The following is a 27,061-nucleotide window of genomic DNA, read 5'->3' on the forward strand; positions in this document are numbered from 1 at the left end:
GCGCTCCCCCGAGGGGGAGACGCACCCGCAGGAGAGACCATGGGACTCAACTTTCCCTTCGAAGGATGTTTGGAGGGGGAATCTGAGCCTCTAGCAACGTCCGCAACAGCAGCAGCAGCAGAGGTTTGACCACACCCGTCGGAAGCCTCTGCCACAACAGCGTCGACAATAGACAGAGGGTCTACCTCTGCTATTACCGGCGATTGCTTGACAGCTGCCCCCAACTGGATCAGGTCAAACAGGGCTTCCTTGGAGGGCGAGCCCTTCAGCCCCAAGGAAGCCCAAAGCTGAAAGAGATCATCATTAGACACAGCACGGTCATCAACATAATGAGAATCAAAATCCTCCCCCGGAGGAGGAGGGGGAGCTGCCTCGCTATGGGAAGCAATGCCCTCTCCCGCACCCCGAGGTCGGGAAACAGAACAATGGCCTACGCTACCACTCGACGGTCTCTCCCGAGAGACCGATCGAGTGGGAGCTTCGGAGGAGGTTCAGGCGGCGGAAGAAGAGTCCTTGGAACCTTCCTTCTTCAAGGCAGCTCTTGAAGGAGAAAGGTCTCGCTTAGACTTCTTCTTACGCCGCCGGGCAAACCTCTCCCACTGGGAGGTAGACCACTCCCTGCACTCACTACAAGTTAAGTCTCTATCACACCGTTGACCTCGACACTGCGGGCAAAGGGTGTGAGGATCCGTCTCGACCGCCGACATGAATGTTCCACAGGGGCGGCCGGAGAGTCCAGGGCACTTGCGCATAATTGCGATGAAAGGTAGAGGCCAACTTCCAAACACACAAAGCTGAAAAAAACGAAAAAACAGATTAAGGCTGTCAAAAGCGAGAACGGAAGACAGACACGTCTGCTCATCGTCCAAGCCAAAAGTGAAGTGAGACAGTTCACCGGTGCGTGGGGGGAGGGGTAGCTAGCTACCCCTTCCCCTACCCCCCTTGCTAACTAGCGCGGGGGTAGTTAACCCTCATTAAAATTCTAATGGCCCGTCATTTCAGCTACGCCGAAAGTAATACCCTATGTAAATACTGTGGTTTGTTATTTCGGTTACGGAACAAACATTTTTTAATAGCTACCTCACCGTAGTTTCTGTTGTTGACCTAATAATCAAGCAGCCTAACTGAAAAATCACAAATTCGTAGATAATTTGTATTTCTCCTAACGATACAAACCTTAGCTATTTATTTAGGGGTATTACTTTTGCCGTAGCTGAAATGACGAGCCATTAAAATTTAGCAAGGGTTAACTACTCATTCCGCTAGTTAGCGGGGATAGCTTGTACCGCTCCCACTCACACACCGGTGATTTAGCTCACTTTGCTGGAAGGTAGGACTTCAAGGGGGATAGGGCTAGCGGTTGAGTTTATATAATAGCTACGATTTGTATCGTTAGGAAAAATACAAATTATCTACGAATTTGTCATTTGTTTCGTAACTGGAATAACAACCTTTGCTATTTATTTAGGGGTGATTAACCCATTAGGAAGGGGAGACGTCCCTGCCAATCTGGCTTTTGGCTTTTACACGGGGTCTCCTTACCTGAGTATGTTAGTACAGTACTCAAAATAAGGGGTTTCTGCGCCTCGCTAAAACTTTGCTACGCAAGGTCCGCGGCCTACGCAAGCTGTGTTGAGATATTTAGAAGTGTGACTGTCCAGGTAAAGTTATTTTGAGTCTTTAGTAGGAAAAATTTTTATAACAAGGACTTTCCCAATAGCACCTCGTGAGGGTATGGGGACGCAACAGTATTAGGTTAATACTAGGTACACAAGGGAGCATGGTTTACCTGCAGTAGTTTGAGGTCAGGTTATGCAGAAAACCCAGGATGCTGCTTTCCCCAAGAAAGGAGAGGATGATTAAGAAAAGAATAAGAGCCAGTCAAACCTTTTCATTCACGCAGACTAAAACTGAGTAACAGTGCCCTCAACCTTCTGCTACTTGTCCAATAAGGAGCTTGAGGTATTATACCAGCTGTTGTGCAGCCACAACAGGACCGATAGAAAACATATCGAGCCTCCTGTGGGTCACGCCTCGTAGGTAGTGGGATGTGAAAGTAGTTTGTCGTTTCCACACCCCAGCCTGAAGAACCTGCGTCACTGATTAAGTTCCTCTTGAATGCCAGGGATGTAGCTATGCCCGACATCATGAGCTCTGGGGTGACATGAAGGAGGAGGGTCTGGATTCAGTGCAAGACCTATAACCTTGCAAATCCATGCTGAGATTGTGTTCTTGGTTACCCTCCTCTTAGTCCTTCCTATGCTTACAAAGAGTGCAGGCACATGAGGACGGGCTGCTGCTGTTCTCTCAAGGTACAGCCTCAAACTCCTCACTGGGCAGAGTAAGAAATGATCAGGGTCATCTGTTACAGAACCAAGACTCAAAATCCAGGAGGAATCGAATCGAGGATCCACTACTCCCGGGTTCTGAATCTCAGCAATAAACTCAGGGACGAGGCTGAACGTTACCTCTCCCCATCCCCTTGAATGGGCGATGTTGCATGAGAGACCAGGAAGTTCACCGACTTGCTTGGCCGAAGCCAAAGCTAGCAGGAACATCGTCTTCCAAGTTAGGTGGCGATCTGTTGCCGGGAGTAATGGTTCTTAGGGAGGTCTCTTATTAAGAGACCTGAGAACACGAACTGCGTTCCATGGGGGAGGTCTCATTTCAGACTCAGGACAGGTAAATTCATAACTTCGTATGAGTAAAGAAAGTTCTAGCGATGAAGAAATGTCCATTCCGTTCAGTCTAAAGGCAAGGATTAAGGCTGAGCGATAGCCTTTTACCGCCGAGACTGACAGGCGGATTTCTTCCGACAAAAACACAAGGAACGCCGCAATTGCTGGAATAGTGGCATCGAGAGGAGAGATACCCCTTCCCCGACACCAACCACATCAGACCTTCCACTTTGCCCGGTAGACTACTGCTGATGACTTTCACAGGTGTCCAGACATCCTGATTGCAACTTATTGCGAAAATCCTCTCTGAGAGAGGAGATGATGGATAGTCTCCAGGTGTGAAGTCGTTGCGAAGCTACGGCTTTGTGGAATATGTTGGGCTGTGGCTGTTTGATTAGATCGTGTTGTGGAGGGAGTTCTCTTGGACACTTCGTCAGGAGTTGCAGAAGGTCTGGAAACCATTCCGCGTGATGCCATAGCCGAGCTATAGGGTCACTGAGAGGTTGACCGATGTTCTGACTTTGTTGAGAACTCTCCTTATTAGACGAAACGGGGGAAAGGCGTAAACGTCGATATTGCCCCACTGTTGTTGGAATGCACCTTGCCAGAGAGCCTTGGGGTCTGAGACTGGGGAACCGTATAACGAGAGCCTGAAGTTCAGGGCTGTTGCGAAGAGGTCCACTGTCGGAGAACCCCACAAAGTCAGGACTTCGTTGGCTACTAAATGATCCAAAGACCACTCGGTACTCACTATCTGAGAGGCTCAGCTCAAGTTGTCGGCGAGCACATTTTTCTTGCCCGGAATGAAGCGTGCTAATAGTGGTATCGAATGAGTCTCGACCCATCTTAGTATCTCTACTGCTAGATGGGATAGGGGCTGCGAAAAAGTACCTCCTTGCTTGTTGATGTAAGCCACTAGCATGGTGTTGTCGCTCATCACCACCGAGTGGCCCGCCAGGAACTGTTGAAGGGCCAGAAAGACGGCCTTCATCTCTAAGAGATTCATGTGGAGGTTCTCTTCTGACTCTGACCAGAGGCCTGAGGTCAAATAGTGCAGCACGTAAGTCCGGCACCCTCTATTTGAAGTTTCTGAGAACAGCATCAAATCCGGGGGCAGGACGAGAAGATCCACTCCCTTTCGTAGTCTCATCTGCCAACCACCACTTGAGATCCGTCTGATCTGCTGATCCTATGGGGATCTGAATGTCCGGGGAATCAAGAGTCTGATTTCACTGGGACTTGAGTTGCCACTAGAGAGATCTCTTCCTGAGGAGACCGTTGGGAACCAGACAAGCCAGTGATGAAAGGTGACCAAGGAGACGTAACCACGTCTGGGCTGGAAGTTCTTCTCGTCTGAGAAAGGGTCTTGCGACCTTTCTCAGCCTTGCTATTCTGTCGTCTGATGGGAAGGCTTTGTGGAGATTGGTGACTATTATCATGCCTAGGTATACCAGTCTCTGCATAGGAAGCAGGGAGGACTTCTCAAGGTTTACCATGATCCCCAAATCTAGGCAAAGCCTCAGAAGTTTGTCTCGATGCTGAAGAAGGGTTGACACCGAGTCAGCTAGGATTAGCCAGTCGTCCAGATAACGAAGGAGACGGATGCCAATCCTGTGTGCCCAGGATGACACTAGGGCAAACACTCCGGTGAAAATTTGAGGGCTGTGGAAAGAGCGAAGCACAGCACCTTGAACTGGTATTTCCTGTTGTCTAGGCTGAATCTTAAGTACAGTACAGTACTTCCTTGAAGATGGATGGACTGGGATCTGGAAATATGCGTCCTTTAGGTCCAGTGTGCACATGAAGTCCTGTGGTCTTACCGCTGGTCTGACCATGTCTGCCGTCTCCATGCTGAACGGAGTTTGTTTGACAAACTTGTTCAGACCCAAGAGGTCGATGACTGGTCTCCAGCCTCCAAACGCCGTTTTTCACAAGAAAGAGTCGACTGAAGAAGGCTGGGGACCCGTCGAGAACCTCCTGGAGGGTGCCCTTCTTCACCAGGGTCTGGACTTCTGCCTGAAGGGCCAGCCCTTTGCTGATTCCATAGCAAAGGAGTCTATAGACACTGGATTCCTGGTCAGGGGAGGGAGAGATGTTATGAACAGGACGCTATACCCTAGATGAATCACAGAGATTGTCCAGGGTTCGGCCCAGAGTTGTTTCCACCTGTCCAAGCAACTTAGTAGGCATCCCCCTACTGGTGGACAAGCAGGGAGAGCGCTTATCCTACCGTTTGCGACCTCAGCCACTCCCTCTAGGATATTTTCCTTCCCTGGAGGACTTGGTGCCTTTCCTGCCAAGGACAGGAAAGAGCTTCTTAGACACTGGTCTTTGTTGTGGTCTTGGCAGGACGGGATTGCTGAGGAGCTGGTGGTTTATAGGGCTTGGAAGTCAAAGCCCTATGGAGGAGGGAGTCCAGATGGGACTTCCTCCATCTCTCAGCAGCATGTTCCACGTCCTTAGGCTCGAATAGATGGGCTCCCTCTAGAAAGGAGTATCTGACCCTAGCGATCTCGGCATTTGGGACTTGTTGATGGAACCTCTCAGACACCACGTCCCGACGTTTCAGGATGTTATTTGCCCACAAGTTCGAAACTTGGCGGGCGAGAAACTCGATCGTGCGAGTGCTGCCTGAGAGCAGGAAAGTCTCCATTGCTTTCCTGGTAACGTTCCTTAAAGAAATCTTCAGTCCGTACCAGGATTCCTAAGGTCCCTAACCAGACACCAAGCCCCGAAGTAGCCTGCATGGCGTACTGCGTGACCTTCTCCTGGTTAAGGATCTCAGTTGCCGAGAAAGAGACCTGTCGATTGGAGAGTCGCTCTGGAGACACTCCCTTGGTGAGCTCTTCCAAGGTGTGATGGAGAAGAAGAGCTGGACGATGCTTCTCCAGAATCTCAAAATACCTCCTCTGTTGGACACGAGGAGGTGGGAGAAGCTTATTTGTAGAGCTGGAACGATAAGAGGAGGCATGTTCGGAGAGCTGTAGGGCAATCTTAGCCCGGTACCCTTCAGCCCTTGAGACTAGAGCAAGGCTGAACTGGTCTTTGAGGGTTTCTGGGTGCCAAAGACATGGTCTAAGACCATGTCCTCGCCCTCCTGTGGTGGTATCTCTGGGTCACTAAGCCCATTGAGAACCCTTATGAGTCAAAACCTGCCAGAATGCATGTTCTGACTGTTTTTGCTCTTCTTCCGACGTTGGACTTCCAGCGAAGTCTCCTTCTTTCATCCCCAAGAGCTCTTCTTGGGGTGGGTAGCAGATATCCCTCGAGTGACTGGCTGTCTCTGTAGACTTAGAAGTCCTAGAAGAGGACTTTGGAAGAGTCTTGGAGTCCTTGGACTCCTTCCGAGGAAGGAGGTAGGACTCCAGCATCGAAGGCAGAGATGTCGTGTACCTCCTGATCTCTATTGGTGGTGGGGAAATCTCAGTGTAAGGGAAGGCTTCTTCTGAAGGTGGAAGGGAGGAGGTCCTTTCCTCACCCAACTCCCTCGGCAGAGGCGAGGAAGGAGAGTATCCAGAGGAAGATGCAGGAGGAGCTGGACTTGATGGTCTAACCAGAGTCAGCTTTACCATCGAGGAAGTGACCGCGTCTGAGACTCCTCTTTTCCTCTTCAGGGGAAAAGAAGTAGTCATGATTCCTTGCAGATGGTCTGCTGGAGCTGTAAGATGCTCCGAAGGATGGCCAGACAGAGCAGGATTGAAGGCCTGTACCACTGCCCTGACTATAGCACTGAACCATGGCTGTTGACTGACTCACGCACTGTCAGACAGATCCCTTGAAAGGAAAGGGACCGAAGATTCCCTACGAGGAGTCTCTACTGTAGATGGGTCTGCCTTACAGGAAGGCAGTTTTAGAATCCTGAACCCTACTGTAGAGGCCCGTTCCCATTTCCCCGGCAGACGCACTGAAAGGCATTTGCAGGGTGGGGAACGAGCAGATGGTGACCTGTCAATGTGATGATCCTGTTACTGGTTATTACGCGAGTGCGCAGGTGAGCTCTGGTTCGTTGGCGAGCGCTGGTGCATTGGCGAGCACAAGTGCGTAGTAAAGCGCTGTGCAGCTTCTTTAGAATACGCAAGAGAGCGTTGGCGTGCAGTAAGACAATGTGCAGGGTGTTGAGTCCCCTTAGACTGCGCAGGAGATTGCTGGAGAGCAACTGAAAGCTTCGGCACTGAAGAGTGCTGGCGTGCAGGAGAGTGCTGGGCGCAGGAGAACGCTGGCGTGCAGGAGAGTGCTGGGCGCAGGAGAACGCTGGCGTGCAGGAGAGTGCTGGGCGCAGGAGAACGCTGGCGTGCCGGAGAGCGCTGGCATGCAGGAGAGTGCTGGAGCGCAGGAGATCGTTAGCGTGCAGGATAGCGCTGGAGCACAGGAGATCCCAGGCGCACAAGAGAACGCTATAGCTGTCGTATTGGAGAGCGTTGGCGAGCAGGAGACTGAAGTAGCACACACGCTGAGGTTGTGGAGGATTTATTTTTGTTCTATTTTAATTTTTGTTTTTTGCCAAATCCTTTGGAGAGAGATTTTATTATGTGTAAATGATTGTTGACGACTTGGCCTGTAACAGAACTTGATACGACTGCTCAGATTCATTTACTTGTTGACGACCTGGCCTGTATTACGATTTTACTTGGACTGTTTTTTTTTATTGCTGAACCGATGATGACCTGGCCTTTGAATTAAGATTGCTGTTGATGATAATGATGATGAAAATAATGATGATGATGATGATGATGATGATGATGATGATGATGATGATGATGATGATGATGATGATGATGATAATAACGACCCCAATCAGGAAAGTAGTGGTGGCAAATTGCCACCCAGTGGAATAGTTGACCACAAAGCGGTGATAGTGGTAGTTTGCCATAAAAGACAGTTTGGCTTTATGTTGAGGACAGTGTTGGTGTCCTATAAAATAATCTATATATATTGGTTGTGGTCTATTTTAATTTTAAGTTTGTTAGGGTTTTTGCGGGTTATATTAATGGTGCTTTTGGTTATTATATATTATATTATTTTGTAAGTTTTTGATTAGTTTTAAGTGTTGATAATTTGAATGAGGATGGTTATTGATTTATTTTTAAGTTTTGAGAAATATAGTTTTAAGGTCATGTTTTGTTTTTGTTGCCCTTCAGTCTAAGAGTCCAGTTTATGATAACGTCAGGGGAAAGCTTATGTTGTGGAGACAATTGTCAGAAGTAAGATTCAAGGGGCGTCCACCTCGGTGAGCTCCGTTGCGCCGGCGATAGTAGGTTGGCTCTCTGTGGCGAAATTGCGCTGGAAGGCGCTGAGGGCGAGCAGGTGAAGGCGCGCGCCGAATCGTTGTAGAGCGTTAACGAGCTGGAGAACGTGGGCGCTCTTGTAAAGTGTGACGGAGCAGGATGGCGCTGGCGAGCATGAACATTGGCATGCAACTGCGCACTTAGGTAGGGCCTCAGGAGTTTGAAACAGAGACAGGAATGGTGACGGTAGGTCGGCAGGTCAACTGGTAGGAAGCACAGGAACAGAGATGTGCCCTTTGGAATGGTGAACATCCACCGATGGAGATCAGGAACGATCTACAGAAGAGGCCAGGACCAAAGTCCGAAGACTAGCAGCACCGTCATTGGGAGAAGGTCGAGGGCCAAGAAACGAATAACCGAAGACTCGTCTGCTGGGACGGCTATGATGACGAGGCTGAAGTGCTGAAGAGGCGCCTTTTTACTGATTATTATTATTATTATTATTATTATTACTAGCCAAGCAACAACCCTAGTTGGAAAAGCAAGATGCTATAAGCCGAAGGGCTCCAATAGGGAAAAATAGCCCAGTGAGGAAAGGAAATAAGGCAATAAATAAATGATGAGAACAAATTAACAATAAATCATTCTAAAAACAGTAACAACGTCAAAACAGATATGTCACATATAAGCTATTAAAAGCCTGTTCAACATAAAAACATTTGCTGAAACTTTGAACTTTTGAAGTTCTACTGATTCAATTACCCGACTAGGATGATCATTCCAAAACTTGGTCACAGCTGGAATAAAACTTCAAGAATACTGTGAAGTATTGAGCCTCATGATGAAGGCCTGGCTATTAGAATTAACTGCCTGCCTAGTATTACAAACAAGATGGAATTGTCCAGGAAGATCTGAATGTAAAGCATGGTCAAAATTATGAAAAACCCTATGCAACATGCATTATTAACTAATTGAACGACGGTGCCAAATATTAATATCTAGATCAGGAATAAGAAATTTAATAGACCGTAAGTTTCTGTTCAAAAAATTAAGATGAGAATCAGCAGCTTAAGACCAGACAAGAGAACAATACTCAAAACAAGGTTGAATGAAAGAATTAAAACACTTCATCAGAATAGATTGATCACTGAAAATCTTGAAAGACTTTCTCAATAAGACAATTTTTGGTGCAATGAAAGAACACACAGACCTAATGTGTTTCTCAAAAGTAAATTTGCTGTCAAGAATCACACATAAAATTTTAAAAGAGTCATACAAAGTTAAAGAAACATTATCAATACCGAGATCTGGATGTTGAGGAGCCACTGTCATTGACCCATAATTTGCACCATGCACTAATTTTAGCTAGATCACTATCAAGGGATTTAGCAACCCCAGATCTACATTCAGGGGATGGAATTGATGCAAAGAGAGTAGCATCATCTGCATATGCAACAAGCTTGTTTTCTAGGCCAAACCACATCATGTGTATATAGTATGAAAAGTAATGAGCCAAGAACACTAAACTGTGGAACACCAGATATCACATTCCTATATTCGCTATGGTGCCCATCAACAACAACTCCTTGAGATCTATTAATTAAAAAATAAATAATAATGCTAAGAAATAACCAACCCACTCCCAACTGTTTGAATTTGAAAACAAGGGCCTCATGATTAACACAATCAAAGGCAGCACTAAAATCAAGGCCAATCATACAAACTTCCTGACCACAATCAAGGGATTTATGTACAGCATTGGAGATTGTAAGAAGGGCATCACATGCTCCAAGGCCTTTACGAAAACCAAATTGCAAACTAGGAAATAGATGATTACCTTCAGCAAACCTATTAAGACGTTTTGCCAGAAGACATTAAAAAACTTTAGATAATATGGGAGTTATAGAAATTGGGCGGTAATCAGTTGGACTTGAGCAACCACAAACACATTTACATAGAGGAGTAACATTACCAATTCTCCAACAAGTGGTAAAAGCTCCTCTTCTTGCTAATTTGTGCAAAATAACAGATAAATTTGGAGCTAGGAAATCTGCAGTCTTTATAAAAATCAAAGGAAAAACACCACTTGGGTCTACACTTTCATAAGAATGAAGGTCCATCAACAGAGCTTTAATTTCACGAGATCAAAAAGCTAAACTAATTAGTTTAGCCTCAGGAAAACAGGAATGGGGAAGTTCAAGTTTTTCATTACTCTGTTTACTGTCAAAAACATCAGCCAAAAGGGTTGCCTTATCCTTTGGACAGTAAGTGACTGAGCCATCTGGTTAAGTAAGGGAGGAACTGTTGCATCTACACCAAAGAGAGGAGATTTAAGGGTAGACCACCATTTATGTTCCTGAGTTGTACCAGAAAGAGTTTCTTTTATGATCGAATTGTATTCCTTTCAGTTGAAGCATAAACTCTCTGAGCAAAAGCTCTAAGCTGAATATAGTTATTCCAGGTCAAATCTGATCTGTTACCCTTCCAAAGATGATGGGTCTCCTGTTTCTTCAAATAAGCACGTCTACAATCATCATTGAACCACGCTTTGTCCTTCACTCGGTACCTTAGCACACGAGAAGGGATACACCTATCAATTATGTTGACTAGATTCTCTTTCAAAGGGACAACAGGATCAACACTACTATATAATTGTGACCAATTCAAGCACAAAAGATCATGCAAAATCCCATTCATTTGCTTGAGATTTCATATAAATTTTACAAGAGTATGATACATCTGGGACAGCCTGCTCAGTCTTCACTACTAATGAAATCAAGGCATGATCAGATGTCCCTACTGGAGAACCAACCTTACTAGTTATAACGCCAGGGGAGTCAGTGTATATGAGGTCCCAGCAAATACCAGACCTGTGAGTAGCTTCACTTATGATTTGCTAACAGCCTGATTCAGAGACAAAGTCTAAAGCTCTAAAGCCATGGCGATCAGTAGGAGAGATAGAACTTAACCACTCCCTATGGTGAACATTAAAATCACCAACAAAGACAAAAGAAGCCTTTCTATCATCTTCTTGTATCTTAGCCATAATGGTAAGAAAACAATCAAAGATAGAATCATCCATATCTGGATTCCGGTAGATCGAACACAAATATGACTGCCACAAACTTTTATTACCTGAATCTCATGACATCCACATTCATAGCAGGACTTATGAGAAGCAGGGTACGCAGTCCTAAAATACACCACCATTCCCCTGGCCCTAGGGAGTCACGTTTCAACATTATTGGCTTTTAAAAATCAGTTATAAGGAGCTCAGATGAGTGCCTCATATCAGAAACCAAAGTTTCTGAGCACAAAAGAATATCATACTGTCTGGACGCAACTGTAAGGTCTTGAATATTTGCATGAAGACCACGAATATTGCAATACAGAAGACGACATTGATGAAATCTAGGACATACTGGCCCCGGATTTTGCTCAATGTCTCCAGATAGCATAAGTATTAATAGTAATAAAAGAGACATTATACTTGAAAACTGGATTAACAAGAATTATAACAAAAACAATATGTACAGAATTATAAATAAAGTGATTGATCAAACCCATAAACTATAGTAAAAAGTCGAAAAAACTGGTCAACATGGAGGAGCCGATACACCATACAAGGCTAAATACCCTTCACGATAGCCACTTCAACTGAAGGGAGGACAGTAAGGATGGTTGTGAGAAGAAAATGAATCAAATAAAGAAAAGACAACCTCTTGATAAACCACCAAGCATCCATGGCCCTTCTATTAAGCCGGCCCAACACATTTAAAAAAACAAGAGGAAGAAAAAAAAAATAAGATAGAATAGTGTGCCCGAGTGTACCCTCAAGCAAGAGAACTCTAACCCAAGACAGTGGAAGACCATGGTACAGAAGCTATGGCACTACCCAAGACTAGAGAACAATGGTTTAATTATGGAGTGTCCTCCTAGAAGAGCTAAAGAGTCTCTTCTACCCTTACCAAGAGGAGTGTACACTGAACAACTGCCGTATTGTAATTAACCCCTTGGGAGAAGAAGTGTTTAGAAATCTCATTGGTGTCAGGTGTATGAGGAAAGACAAGAATCTGTAAAGAATAGGCCAGAGTATCCGGTGTATGTGTAGGCAAAGAAAAAATAAGCCGTAACCGGAGAGAGGGATCCAATGCATTACTGTCTGGCCAGTCAAAGGATCCAATAACTCTCTAGTGGTAGTATCTCAACAGGTGGCTGGTGCCTTGGCCAACCTACTACCTACTGATGGTGAAAGACGACCTCTAAGGCGAAGCGGCGGGTGAGCTCTACAACGGAGACGCCCTCTAGGGCCCGTTGGATGAGCAAGCAGACCATGAGCAGCAGCAGTCCTCGGAGGAGGACTCTCTCTGAGAAAAATCCCCCGAGGGGGAAAAACACTCACAGGAGAGACAGATGTAGGACTAAATTTCCCCCTCAAAAGATGAGCAGGAATGGGGGAAACTAAGTCGGCAGCAACAGCTGGAGAGTCCGGAGGGGCAGGGGTGTCAGCAGAAACCACAGAAGCCACCTCTGACACCACGACGTCGAAGAGTGCAAGAGGACCTACCTGTTTAGTCAACAACGACGGCTGTACACTTGCACCCCGGAGGATGAGCTGCAACAAGGAGTCCTTGGAGGGCGGACCCGGAAGCCCGAAGGACGACTATTCCTGTAAAACAGAAGACATAGACAAGGCATCACCCGGGGGGAGAGGTGCAGCAACTTCGCTAGGGGAAGCAACACCATCCCTCGAATTTAAAGGGTCTACGCTACTACTCGACGGTCTTTCGGAAGAGACCGAACGAGTAGGAGCTTCGGAGGAAGGTCAGGAGACGGAAGAAGAGGCCTTGGGTTTTTGCCCCTTCGAAGCAACCTTCGAAAGAGAAATACAGTAATCCCTCACCTATCCCGGTTAATGGGGACCAGAACCGAACGCAATAGGTGAAAAACCGTGAAGTAGGTTCCCTCCCTATTTTTGGAATATGTACATTTTTTTGTGTACATGTACAGTACATGTATATATAATAACAATAAGTGTATATTAACCCTATAAATGCATGTGTTATCATTAGAGTATTAAGAATCATGTAAATAAATATTGATAATATAAATTATATACTGTACATAAAATAAGGTACTGTACTGTATAAATACCGTAATATAAATACAGTATTTAATACATTACATATACTGTATGTACATTTTCATTTATACATAAATAATATAAATAGAGTGTAAGTGTACATGTACATACATATGTAGATGTAAATAGTGTACGTGTTTATACTGTAGATATGTTTTTAGAACTCTTTTATTCTTATAACAAGATACGTAACTCACCTCTAACAATGACAATGATCTTGATAAATGACGATGATCTTCTTAAATGACGATGAAACACCTGTGCAGTATGATGGCGGTGAAGATGAAGATGATTTACTGCAGAGGTTAATGAGAGCTTTACTGCTCCACAGGTGATGACTCATCGTCAGTTGATAGAGGCAGTGGATCGTCAATGACAGCTTCCGATAGAGCTGGAGAAACTGCAGGTGGCCGCGTAGTGGCTCAGTAGGAAGCCGGAGAGGCACCAGGAGGAGTATCTGATGCTTCTGCAAGTTTTCGGCGCACTAGGAACATCGTGATGGGAAGTTGTTGACATTGTTTTTTCATCTGAGCAAAGTTGCTCTTGTACAACACCATTACACCGTCAATACGGTTACTAAATTCGATGGCTCTGACCATATTTCCTGTGCCCTTTGTTGCAGAGCCTGTGCCATGTTGCAGAGCACTTGCAGGTTATCCAAGGTAAGGCTACATTCTTCAGCTTCGTCATTGTCGCCGACATCGGCTGCCTCTTCTTCCTCACTCGCTGATCTTAGTCATTTTGACAAGGTCCTCGTCAGTTAAGGGCTCCGAGTGGCACTCGATCAGTGAGTTGATGTCATCCGTCGTCATATCAGAGAAACCTTCGTTGGCTACTAACCGTGCCAGTCTCACAGCCTTATCTACGACAGAGTGGTGAACTTCGTCTGGCGTAAATCCCTCATAGTCATGAACAACGTCTGGCCACAATTTTCTCCAATTTGCATTCAATGTTTGCTGTTTCACCTCATTAAGAGGTTTCTGAATGTTGGCCTGGCACGTTGCAATGTTGTATTCCCGTCAATATCTCTTGAGGCTGAAGTCCTCATCGTCTTAATCGATGGAAGAGATGAGGCCCTCCATCGTGGACATCATATAAAGGGCCTTGAAGGGCCGAATGACCCCCCTGATCCATTGGTTGTATGAGGGAAGTGGTGTTGGGGGGCAGGAACTCCACTTGTACCCCGTCATAATGCAGATCCGTTGCATGTCCGCCTGCACAGTCCATCAAGAGGAGGACCTTAAAGGGCAGCCCATTCTCCGCGAGGTACAGCTTCACCTGTGGGATAAAACAGTTCATGAACCAGTCGAGGATTCATGGACTTGTAAATTAAGCCGGGCTTGAGCATGAAGCCCGCGGCATTCCCGCACGAGGAGAGTGACGCGATCTTTGTGGGCCTTGAACCCTGGCTTCTTTACTTTGTCCTTGTAAAGGAACGTCCGGGACGGCATCCTCTTCCAGAAGAGGCCAGTCTCATCCATATTGAACATCTGCTCTGGGAGACAGCCACCTTCTTTAATTAATTTTGGGAACTCGTACTAGACGTAACGAAGAGCTGCCTCTTAGTCTGCCGAGACGGCCTCCCCATACAAATGAACGCTGCGAAGGCAAAACCTCCTCTTGAATTTCTTGAACCAGCCCTTGCTGGCAACAAAACCACGTTTTTCTCTTGGGGCAGGATCATCATCTTCGTCGTCATTATCACCTTCATTGTCTTCATTAGTTATCCATGCCTTTTTATTACTAATCCAGTAGACGGGCAGCAAGGCTTTGCTTTTGTTTTTCAAAGCCCGAGGATTCATGGACTTGTAAATTAAGCCGGACTTGAGCATGAAGCCCGCGGCATTCCCGCACATGAGGAGAGTGACGCGATCTTTGTGGGCCTTGAACCCTGGCTTCTTTACTTTGTCCTTGTAAAGGAACGTCCGGGACGGCATCCTCTTCCAGAAGAGGCCAGTCTCATCCATATTGAACATTTGCTCTGGGAGACAGCCACCTTCTTTAATTAATTTTGGGAACTCGTACTAGACGTAACGAAGAGCTGCCTCTTAGTCTGCCGAGGCGGCCTCCCCATACAAATGAACGCTGCGAAGGCCAAACCTCCTCTTGAATTTCTCGAACCAGCCCTTGCTAGCAACAAAACCACGTTTTTCTCTTGGGGCAGGATCATCATCTTCGTCGTCATTATCACCTTCATTGTCTTCATTAGATTTTCCTTCAGGAACTAGGCTATCATACAGGGTTTTGGCTTTGGTTCGAATTATGTTGGTATCGAGACTAACCATCTTTTCCCAACAGTCCGATATCCACATTGATAATGCATTCTCCATTTGCACAATCGTCTTATTACGAGGAGTCACAACGCGCTTAATGTCCTTGGAGAACGTTATTGAGGCCGTTTTACGTATTTTCATTGCATCTTTTTTTATGTAGCGAACCGTCGATTCATTCACTCCGTAAATGCGGGAATAGACGCATAGCTACTGCCTGTCCAATAATTTTACTTTCTCGTTCACCGTCATCATTTTTCTCTTCTTCTTGGGTTCACTAGAGGATGTAGAGGGTAGAGGACGTTTAGGAGCCATTTTCAAGGGCGTCACAAGCACTATTTTACACTAAAAAGCACAAGAATACAGCTAAAAGTTCCACGCGGCAAGACTAAGCAACACAAGCGAAGCGAGAGAGAACAATGAATGCGGGGTAAAGCGTCTCGGCGGCTCGGCCAATCAGCTTGCGAGATTCTGGAGCCGAGATGGCAAGCGAATCAGAGAGGTGGATTTTGAGCTGCGCGCCATCTCCGTGTTGATACCTGATGTTCTACTGTACTCTCTGCCTTCTGCTAGCGCCCTCGTAACTCTCGCACCATTTATTCTAATTTTTGATGAATATTTTTGAAAATCTGTGATGCACTGAGACCACGAAACTTGAGCCGCAAAATGGCGAGGTTGTTACTATCACACCGTTGACCTTTGCAGGCAGGACACAGGGTGTGGCGATCGGTTTCCACTGCCGACATATAGGTTCCACAGGGCCGGTCATCGAGTCCAGGGCAGGAACGCATGGTCGCAGAAGTCAACACACACACAATAACACAAAGAAAAAGCACTAAGGAATTAATGGCAGTCCAAAAATAACGGCGAAAGATGAGGAACGGCAACGACCGTACACCATCCGAGCCAAAAGCAAAGTGAGCTAAATCACCAGTGTGTGAGTGGGAGCAGTAGCAAGCTGCTACCCAACCCCCCACTAACTAACGGCAGAGGGTATTTAACCCTCGCTAAAATTTAATGGCTCGTCATTTCAGCTATGCTAAAAGTAATACCACTAAATAAATAGTGTAGGTTTGTATTCCAGTTATAGAGCAACTAATGATTATAACCATTTTTTTCAACAGTATTTTCTCAAATCCTTCTTATCTCATTCCTCAATAATTTCTACTTAATATGAGTTGGGTGTAAAAAATAAAATTGAGAATATAATCAACAATTTGGATAACAACAGAAACAATATTTTATACGAACTGTATACTTAATTGTGCATGGTTTAATAAAAACATATGACACAGAAAACCTAATAGATTGACAAGCAGATATAAAAATAAATAAACCATGTTCAAAGGAATGCACAAGAAGAAACTGTTTTCCACACCAAAATTTAAAGCAGGAATTGCAAACACGATTCACTCGGAATAGCAGAGCTATTAAACAAAACATTTGGAAAAAATATGCAACAATTTGTAGCACCTACATTCTTCCTTACTTAAGACACAATTAGATAACACTATTTGCCCTTCAGTTATGAAATGGCATTTTAGTACACCCGAGTTTCCCAGATTTCAGACTCTCTTTTACCAGAAGGAACCAGATAATGGTTGCAGTATTTACGACATAAGTAACAATAATTTTTACATACCTAATAGAGCAACTGACACTTACATGATCTGGCTTCTGTGTTGGATGGAAGGAATTCAGAAGTAATTGGGTTAAAAGTTTACAAACAGATGGGACGTCATCTTCCAAACCATGCAGGAGGTGATTTATTGGAACGATTTTCCAGTACCTATAAAATATTGAGGCTCATTGAGATAAACGAACAGTAAGGAGTGGCATATTAATACTATTGTTTCTTAAACTAACTAGTTAATATTGAACAATTTAAAACACTCAATAATTATTCATATAACAAAGGTCAATATATGCTATTAGGTCAACATATCAATTCATTGTTGAAATTAAATGAAACTGCAATGAAAAGTTTTATTGCTAAAAGATCAGTAGAACATCAATTTGTATATTTCAAGTCTGTACAGCCTTATAATTTCCCTAAATAGCTAAGTCACAAGGTGATTGGAAATTAAAAAAAAAAAAAATTACAGAAGCATAAGACCTCAAGAATTAGGATAAAAATGACAAATTTTAAAGTAATTTGTATTTTTCCTAACAATACAAACCTGTAACTACTTATATGGGACATTACCTTCGGCGAAGACAAAAGACGAGCCATAAGAATTTTAGCGAGGGTTAACCATCCACCCACTAGTTAGTGTGTGTGTGTGTGGGGGGGGGGGTGTCACTTACACACCTGGGCTGTTTAGAACTCCTCCTTGAAGCGTAGTTTTTGTACTATGCTCTCAGAAAGGAGTGCTGCATACTGCTAGTCAGTTCTCAGATCATGATTGGACTCTTAGCCTGTTCTTTCCTTCTCGTTTTCGCCTCCGCGATGAAGGCCAGCAAAAGATATGGTCTCTTCTATGACATATCCCAGCCAAGGGATGGAAGTCTAGTATCACTCGACTTCGTCCCCGAGTCTGTTGCCAAGACTCAGACTCCAGCTGTAGTGGACCCGAGGTTCAGGTCCTTCCAGATTGAAAGTCTCTGTAGTTTATCCTTTGACCCAGATCATTTGTTACTAACTGAGGTGTTATCTTATAAGTTCTGTAGGAGCTTACCTGCACGTAATCAAGCTCTACATGAGCAAGGGTAGAGTCGAGAGGAGAATCATCAATAATACGCTCTTCTTCAATTCAACAGGTCATTGACCAAGCACCGAATCCAGACCCTACTCCACAAGATCATAGACCTAGCGGCGTCAACAACAAACCACGGAGGATGCTTTCGAGAAAATTCCACGCGTACGCGTAATATTTACTTCGTATGTTGGAGCAACACTTAGGGTGTCGAGACAGAAATTTGGTAGAATTTTACTTCGGATGTTGGAAAATTCTTATGTTAGGACAATCGTATGTAGAGGTTCCACTGTAGGTTATTTATTGATGTGTCATCAATGAATCTTGCCTATAAAGTGAGCCCTCACTACTTCGCGGTTCGACCATCGCGGATTCACCACTCCGCGGATTTTTTTCATAACGCATGTATATACATATATCGCGGATTTTCCGGAAATTTCGAAAATACCGCGATGTGACCAATGGTGCGAGATTGGAGAAAGTAAGGAAAATTGAATCATAATTGATTTTCAATATAAATGAAACTTTGAGGAGCAACAATGATATCATTTGTTAGAGAGATAGAGAGAGGTAAGGAATGGGAGGTAGTGAAAAGTAGCCCACAGAGAGAGAGAGAGAGAGAGAGAGAGAGAGAGAGAGAGAGAGAGAGAGAGAGAGAGAGAGAGAGAGAGTGTGTGTGTGTGTGTTGATTTAAATGTAATAAACAAAAAAATTTGATAGGTTATAACACATTGGTGCTTATGTAATATCAACTGTATAGACGGTTTGAATAAGTTAAGAAATGGTATAAACGATACTTTGTTAGTGTATTCATACACTCTCAAGAGCGGCAGCTAGACGTCAGCTGATCTAATCACAGCCAAAAGTAAAACAAAAAGAAGTCAACAATACTCTCGATTTTTAAAACACACCCGAAATTTAAAAACAAAAGTACACGCTTTCTTAATGTGCAATTAACTATTTAAAGAGTAGCAATTTTCTAGAATAAAATGATGTTTCCCAAAAAATAGTGGTTTGCTGATGAAATCGGATGCTGTATTTTTAGCAACGATTGAAATGGATGTAAACTCGGCATAATTTTTTCGTTTCGTATTTAATTGACACTAAGAAAACTAATTTTAGTTTCTTCATCTATATGTAAGTATTGTATAACACGAAAAGAGAGAGAGAGAGAGAGAGAGAGAGAGAGAGAGAGAGAGAGAGAGAGAGAGAGAGAGAGAGAGAGAGAGAATGAATCAGCTGTTGTAATCGAATGCCATGTTTTTGTTTCGTGAGAATTTCATCGCCACGACTATAACAACAACATACTGTACTGAACTTTACAGTATTATACAGACTACTGTAATATGATAAAGTAAAATATTTGTAATAACCTATTTTATATGAAATGGGGCTATTTTTTTTGTTTAAAATTTACATTTACGTACGTAAAACAACTCTCTCTCTCTCTCTCTCTCTCTCTCTCTCTCTTTCTCTCTCTCTCTCTCTCTCTCTCTCTCGTAAATTGTTTTCCTGCTTTGCTACGTATGTATGATTTTATATAGATACGGTAAATAATATTTGTAATAACATATTTTCTAAAAGCTTTTACTGTGATATCATTATTTATCACTTTCATCATGCGCGTTAAATGCCTTCGTTTGTTTACTGAGCGTGGTTGTTTACTGAGCGTAGTTTATGACGCCATCGTTTCAGGCGGCGTCATAAAGAAAAACATTTCATTTGGAAGTCCTAAGAAAAATTAAGTAAAACATTGGTAATAACAAAATCAACATACTGTACTGAATAATCAATATAATCGATGCAAAAACTAACCTATACACAGATATGTAAATGCGTTTGTTTCTTCATTATGATCAGAGATAAACTAAACAAAACATTGGTTGCCATTTTTTATCGTGCTTTTTGGCGTGTTTAGGAAACGCATGATATAAAATCGCCTTTAATATTTGTGCCTGTTTTAGTTTAGGGTACTGTAGTACATGCATTAAGTGTTCTGTACATTAAAGGGTAGTTTGTTAACAGTACTACGTACAAGGGAAGGTTTTAAAAGTCTGAATATACATGTTAAATAAATAGGTAAATATGGTGTCACTACTTCGCGGATTTTCACCTATCGCGGTCGGGTCTGGAACCTATCTACCGCGATAAACGAGGGTTCACTGTATTACAATAAATTAGCTGAAAAATGCGAGTGTGTAAAAAAACCAAGCAGGTTATTTATTGTATGTAATGTGCTGTATTGTGCAGTAAATTGTCTACAGGTAAAAACAGGTAAAAATATGAGTGAGTTGATTGATTGATTGAAAGTTTTCTGGCATCCTGACATCTAAGGTCATTGACGCCGATAGCATTTATTATATATGAAAAATAAGAAAGAATTCAATTAAAACCATAAAAGTTAAGAAGTCATTACAATAGTTAAATAGTTTTCAGAAGACCTGCTTCTGAAATAAATATAAATTCCGCTCGCATAGTAGGACACATCATGTCCAAGAATCTTGGCAAGGATAAACCTGCCATCCTCACCTCGAGCCTCAAACAGATATCTATTTCTTAAGTTACTAAAATTAGGGCATTCGGTCAACAAATGCCTCACTGTTAAAGGTACTAAACAGTCCTCACAATACGGTTGAAGAAAATGGGTTGTTTACTGTGTGAATGATAGAAAATGTACTTATCTATAGTTAGGGTAACATTAATAAAGTACTGTATATACAGTACGTATGCACGGTACTGTATATTTCGTATATGTACAGTATTGTACTGTACGTATTGTGTTATGGTAGTTTGTTAATTGGTGTTCATGAGCCACATTCAGTATATTTTTCTAGAAAATGTCTTAAAACTATTTTTAAATGTATCTAAATTACGGTATTTATGATGATATTTTTTGTAATTACATGTTTTATATATCAAAATAGGCAAATTTAAAGATTTTTGGGCCCAGGGCCATGTCGTCGTGATGGAAGTTCCTTCAAAGGTAGCTGCCTAGGTATATTTGACTACAGTGATATATATCCCAGAGAATTTACCAAAGGTATCCAGAATTCTAACTCCTGGAGCGAATATCCCTTAAAATTTTACGAAGGGATATCGCGTAATATCAGAGGACGTATTCTTGACACGTCTCATGGCTATCTACACCCTCAACAGAGCTTTCACTACGAGGGGAAAGAGAGGCAAGAATAGGGTGAGTCGTTCCAGAGACATCGCTCTCGACGAGTCACTACTGTACCACAAATAGTGCGCCTGTCTGCCACCCGAGGCGCCACCGCCATTCTTTCGCTTGTAGCTTCGATAGACCGGTGATTTTCCAGTTCTCTCGCGCTATTTTGGAGTTTTTTGGAGTCTATGTCGTCTTCCCCAGCCTCATCAGCCTCTGGAAAGTTAAGTAATATCTTTATCTTGTGTAAACGTAAGCTCTTGCCAGTTTTGCTTTTCGATTGAGATCGTAATTAACGTGACAAGAGCTGCTGCCAGCCGGATGGCGTCAGTGACGCGGTCGTTCTTCTGTTCATTTAGTTAGTCAGAACGACTTTTTCCCGGAATTTATACGCTTTAATAACTAGCTATTTAGACTTTTAGCTAGGGATTCTTATATTATGTCTTTGTTGTCGTGAATTTGGCTATTCTGAACGAGCCTCACGAGTGCTAGGCTTCCTAGCCTAGGCACCCTCACATTTCATGCATGATATAACCATTCTGGCAAAGTTGTATTGAAGCACAGGTAAATTTTTTACACTTGTTTGATATTACTTAATTATGCTTTCCTCTTCCAAGATAGTATACAGAGAGTTTCGGTGATCGATTCTCAATGCTCCTAGGCTACTAGCCTAGGGGCTTTAGTATACTTTCATAAATGTCCCCATTGCTCTTGTATTGCCTTTTAAGGGGAGACTGACCCCTCCTATACCTTTTAAGTCGATACCAATCTCCAGATTTAAGAGCAATCCCCTTCCCTCTGATTAGCCTAGGCTATTCTCAGTTTTCTTTGCTGTGAACAGTGTTCTGACAAAGTTTTACCGACACGTTCCGCTTTCTTTCTCCTAACCACTGAGTCGGTTTTGAGTTTAGGACGGGACATAAGAGTATTAGTCTGTGTTAGGCATCTCCCTGTCTTGGTGAAATGACTTCCCAGGCCAGGTTAAGCTGCCCTTTCAGGAGGCTAGACCTCCCTAGGCCATACTTGGGAGTTTTGTATGACAATTCTCCCTTCCCTGGCCTAACAGACAGTCCTGTGCCAGTAGTCCCTAGACCGAAGAAAGGATTTCTTCATTGCCTAGGGTCTCTGGTACGAGATTCTGCTCTCCTGCGAGTCGGGGTCCTACAGACTAACCCAACCTGGGGAAATGACTTCCCCTACCTGAGGTTACTTTACGAGAACAGAATCCTCTAAGTTGGGTAGTACCTTCGGACATTACCTTAACTATAGGACACCTACCCCTCCCCGCTATCCCTTTCGTGCTGAATGATCCAACACCCTCCTGGCCATCGTTCTACATTGACCCTAGGGTTCTTGTAGGGCTGGCCTGAGGCTCCCTATCGGCCGCCGGCATAGCTGCTGCCGGCGGGTGTTCTCATATTCTTTAGTGTTCATCGGTCCTCCCTTGGACTGCCTTCCATTATCCCTCATGACTGGGATATGGTTGGGTGGAAGCCCGAATTTAATTCCCCCTTCCACTTGAAGTCTCATTCTGGATGCAGGCCGGCAAGGCTGAACCCTTGCCTTCCTCCATCCTTTCTTTCTCTTGTACTTTCATACTGGGCCAAAGATATTGGACATTCGGGTACCGACTGCCGGCCACCCAATCCTGGTCCTCTGCCGCCGACTGCCTTGGTTCCCCTTGATGGAAGGATCCTCGGCTGCCGGCCGGCAGTGAACGCCATGACACCGCCGACAGCCGACAGCCGGCAGAGCCGCCGCCTCCGGCAGCCGGCCGGCGGATACACTGCCGGCCGGCAGAGCCGTTGCCGGCGGCCTATCACACAATGTTATGAAGACAATACTTGCCTTCAATGGCCCAGTATAGGCCGGCATGTGCCGGCAAGCCTGACAAGTCTAACAACTTGTTGCCAAACAGTCAGTGCTGTAGCCCAAAGTTTTTTCCAACCTACAAGGTGCTTCATGGGCAGCCTATTGTGAGACCATCACATATAAGAGTGATTCTCTCTTCTTTTAATGGATATGATCCATTATTGTCCTTTATCCCCATTATTGAAACTGGAAGATTGTGTTAAGATACACTAATATCATAGGATATCATCTTCCCCTAAAGATTCTTAAGAATTCTGTTTTCAATATTGGAGGAGGTCATAGCAATTGGCTGGACAGGAAACACATGTAGGTGTCTTTCCTACTAAAGCTTACCCTATCCAAGCTAATATAATATATTATGTATGTTGAAATTTTGAGAATTTCACCGAACACTAATAGACTTTTCCTTTCTTTACAGGAGGAGCATCCCGAGTGCAGGAATAGTTTTTGCCGGGTACGCAGTAAGAACTTCTGCGGCCACGACATGTGCAGGGCCCATGCTCACTGCGCTGTCACCAAGGGGGCTCTCAAATATTGGGACCCGCAGGTATGTACTGTTTGTACTAACCTGGTAACCGAGGCTTTTGATGACCAAAAGTCGACTGAGTCAAGGGACGCAGCAAGGGAGAAGTTGCGTAAATGGGTTAGGGGTTTTCAGAAGAATACCTCCGGCCCATACCTTCCTAATGAAAGGATGAGGGCATGTCTCTTCCCTAGGGCATCTTTGGATGCAGTCATTCCCCAGGCTCAACCTGAGATTCCCCTTGTTCAGATACCGGTAGAATCTGAAGTTTCGGATGCCTTGGAGATCATCCAACTTGAGGACAACATGTCAGTTGTCTCAGAGGAGACGGAGAACACTCTCCTAGTGGAGGAGCTGGATCAGGCGGATAATGTTACACCCGAACCACTACCGGAGAAAGCCGATACGATTTCGGTGTCATCGGCCATAGGAAATGAGCCGGTGCCTTCTACTTCCTCCACTGCGCCCCAACTGGATTCGATTACGAGTACTTTGCACTCGTTGCTGTCCATGGTGCAAGACATGCAACAGAAATCGACCGAGAAGGAGGCCTTTTTTCGAACCGAAATCCATCAACTGGTTGCGGCACGTTTAGCTCCGAAGAAGCTGAACGTTAAGGATCTCCCTGCCTTCTCTGACGTTAACCCTTGGAGGTACGCAGAGCACATGCCCATGTCGGGCGGGAAGATCTTCCTCTCAGATAAACTGGGTACTGTTCCAGTAGAGGATATTGAATTCTGGTCCAGCAAAGGATCCTACCCGGACTGCTACGTCCGTCTCAGGACGGAACCAGCATCCAAAGAGGAGACAGAGCCCAAGGAAACGATTGTCCTTGAACTCTCTAAGGCTCAGGCCTTATTGACCACCACCTTAAAGGAGAGGGCCTTCACTAGCTCTAAGGTGCCGGCTCTCAGTAAGAAGCACCCGTCCTTCATTGCTGATCCTCAACGTGCCTTCCCCTTTATGGATAAAGGGCTCAAGGCAGCCTTAAAGGCAATCGAGGCAGGGAAACCGTGCCCTACACTCGAAGAGTGTAAACCCTTGTCCCTAGCCTTTCCATCAGATGATGCGGACTGGAAGGATGTTCACAACACCTTCACAGTCGGGAAGCTGGAGGCAGATATTACCGGAGGACAGTTCGGCGAAGACCTCCCCAAGCTGTTGGACTTTCTCCTGCGTAGAGAGCAGGAGACAAAAGAACGCTTAGCTACGCTACGCTCAAAATCCGTTTTTTAAATGCTGTTTTAAGTATTCGCGGTTTTGCTCTATTCGCGGAGGTTCTGGTCCCTACCGCCCCTCACAATTTGAGGGGGGGATTAATTGTACCTCACTAAGTTTCATGCCTAGCTTCAGCTTTTGCCAAAGGTATATATCCACTGTCAAGAGCTCAAGGTTTTTAGTGAGGAAAAAAGGCAAATTACTTCCAAATTTGACATTTTTTTTATCAGTAACACATAGGGAGTCTAATATATAAGAAAATTATGATGTTGGTATCTAAATAAGAAAATTACAAATAAATGACTCATTAAAGGCATAAAAAAGCATAGTATAAAAGTTGATGAGTAAATCACACTGCTAGAAGTAATGTAAAAATTTCCATTTATTATGCATAAAATATGCTAACTTTATAATCACAAGAGGTACACCTAAATAAATGAAAAAAACTTTGCAATGAAGGTTACAAACAGCAAACACGACAATCCTCCTCTATATAATAAAGAGCAAGTGTCTGGCAAGTGTCTTTCCCCATACCTCGGGTAGGGGAAGAGGGAATAGTCATGCCAAAGTTAGAGGGGTAATCCGAGAAGTATACTTAGAACCCCAAATCTCCCACAAATTGCTGAACCAGCAGGGTGTAACTAAGAAAGGTGGAGGGGCTGGGAATGGTTGAATCTGTGCAAGAGTGTGTATATCTATCTATATATCTACCCGTCATTTTTTACGGGTCCCGTACATTAGTAAACAACAAAAACGATTACTCACTTTATGATCTTCAGTGACTTCACTTTCAGCAAGAGATGAACAAACGCAATTCGAACATTGACACTGATGTCGTCAAAAGAATCTGAGATACGAGGGAGAACTTCCCTCATAAAAGGAATTGCATCATTGCTGTCGAGTATTAGCGCCATTCCCTGCAAAAGAAAAATATCAAGTTACCGTTAAGACTGTTCAAGAAAAATTACCATATAGTGGTAGGAGGTTTTGAATATACAGTAGTAGCACTGATTCCATACATAGTAACTTGAATAATTCAGTTTACTTGGGCAACAAGATAGGTTTTATATGATTTCTCAATACTTGTAAATTCAAATTTAGGTTTTTAATATACTATATATTTCAAACAAATTTATAGAACACCTTAAATCACTGTGCCTATCTATAATAGTTTATTTAGTAACCACTTCTGGGGTCACTTCTGAAAACTGCAAGGATTACAGCTGAACATGAAGATTAAAAGCCTAAAAATGACAAATTCAGAGATAATTTGTATTTTTCCTAACTATACAAACCTTAGCTATTTAATATGGGTAATTACTTTCGGCGTAGCTGAAATGATGAGCCATTAAAAATTTAACGAGGGTTTACTACCCCACCGCTAGTTAGCGGGGGGTAGGGAGGGTAGTCTGCTACCCTCCCCCCTCACACACCTGTGTGCTGAGCTCACTTTGCTTAGAGGTAGGACTTCACAGGGGATAGGGCTGGCGGGCAAGTTTGATTAAATAGCTAAGGTTTGTATAGTTAGGAAAAATACAAATTATCTCCGAATTTGTCATTTGTTCCGTAACTGAAATACAAACCACTCTATTTAATATGGGTGACTCAACCCTTAGGAAGGGTGGAAAAGTCCCAGCCATACTGGCTTTTGGCTTTTGCCCGGGGACTCATTATCTGAGTGTGTCAGCACTCAACAATAAAGAGTCCCTACACCTCGCTCGCACCTTGCTATGCAAGGGCTGCGGCCTACATAAGCTGTGTGTGAAGGATTGTGTGTGACTCGTCCTAGGAAGTTGACCTGAAGTTCCTTAGATGGAAACTTTAGGCTAGGACTCTCCCAATACCACCTAGTCAGGGTATGAGGACGTGACAGTATTAACTTAATACTAGGAACACAAGGAAACATGGTTTACCTGCAGTGGTTTGAGGACAGCTGTGCAGAGAACCCAAGATGCTGCTTTCCCCAAGAGAGGGGAGGATGAAGAAAAGAATATGGGCCAGACATACCTTTTCTTTCATGCAGACTAAACCCGAATAACAATGCCCTCAAACCCTCTGCTACTTGTCCATTAAGGAGCCTGAGGATTAAACCAGCTGTTGTGCAGCCACCACAGGAACGATAGAAAACGTATCAAGCCTCCTGTCGGTCACGTCTTCCAGGTAGTGGGCTGTGAAGGTCGTTTGACGCTTCCACACCCCTGCTTGTAGAACCTGCATCACTGAGAAGTTCTTCTTGAAGGCCAGGGACGTAGCTACTTCCCTGACATCAT

At 44.0% G+C, this 27,061-nt stretch overlaps 1 protein-coding gene across 4 annotated transcripts in view; it reads right to left on the reverse strand.

The window, feature by feature from the left end:
• LOC137622170 (condensin-2 complex subunit G2-like) overlaps positions 1-27,061 on the reverse strand; it is a 413,141-nt gene that overhangs the window by 182,240 nt on the left and 203,840 nt on the right. For all 4 annotated transcript variants that reach the window (XM_068352607.1, XM_068352608.1, XM_068352605.1 and 1 more), the window contains exons 10-11: positions 25,557-25,708; positions 16,982-17,105 (exon numbers count right to left, since the gene is read on the reverse strand). In XM_068352607.1, coding sequence (XP_068208708.1) covers positions 16,982-17,105; positions 25,557-25,708 — 276 coding nt within the window. The remainder of the gene's footprint in view (positions 1-16,981; positions 17,106-25,556; positions 25,709-27,061) is intronic.

The sequence above is a fragment of the Palaemon carinicauda genome, chromosome 29 (genome assembly GCF_036898095.1).
Source record: "Palaemon carinicauda isolate YSFRI2023 chromosome 29, ASM3689809v2, whole genome shotgun sequence".
NCBI classification, from domain to species: Eukaryota; Metazoa; Arthropoda; class Malacostraca; order Decapoda; family Palaemonidae; genus Palaemon; species Palaemon carinicauda.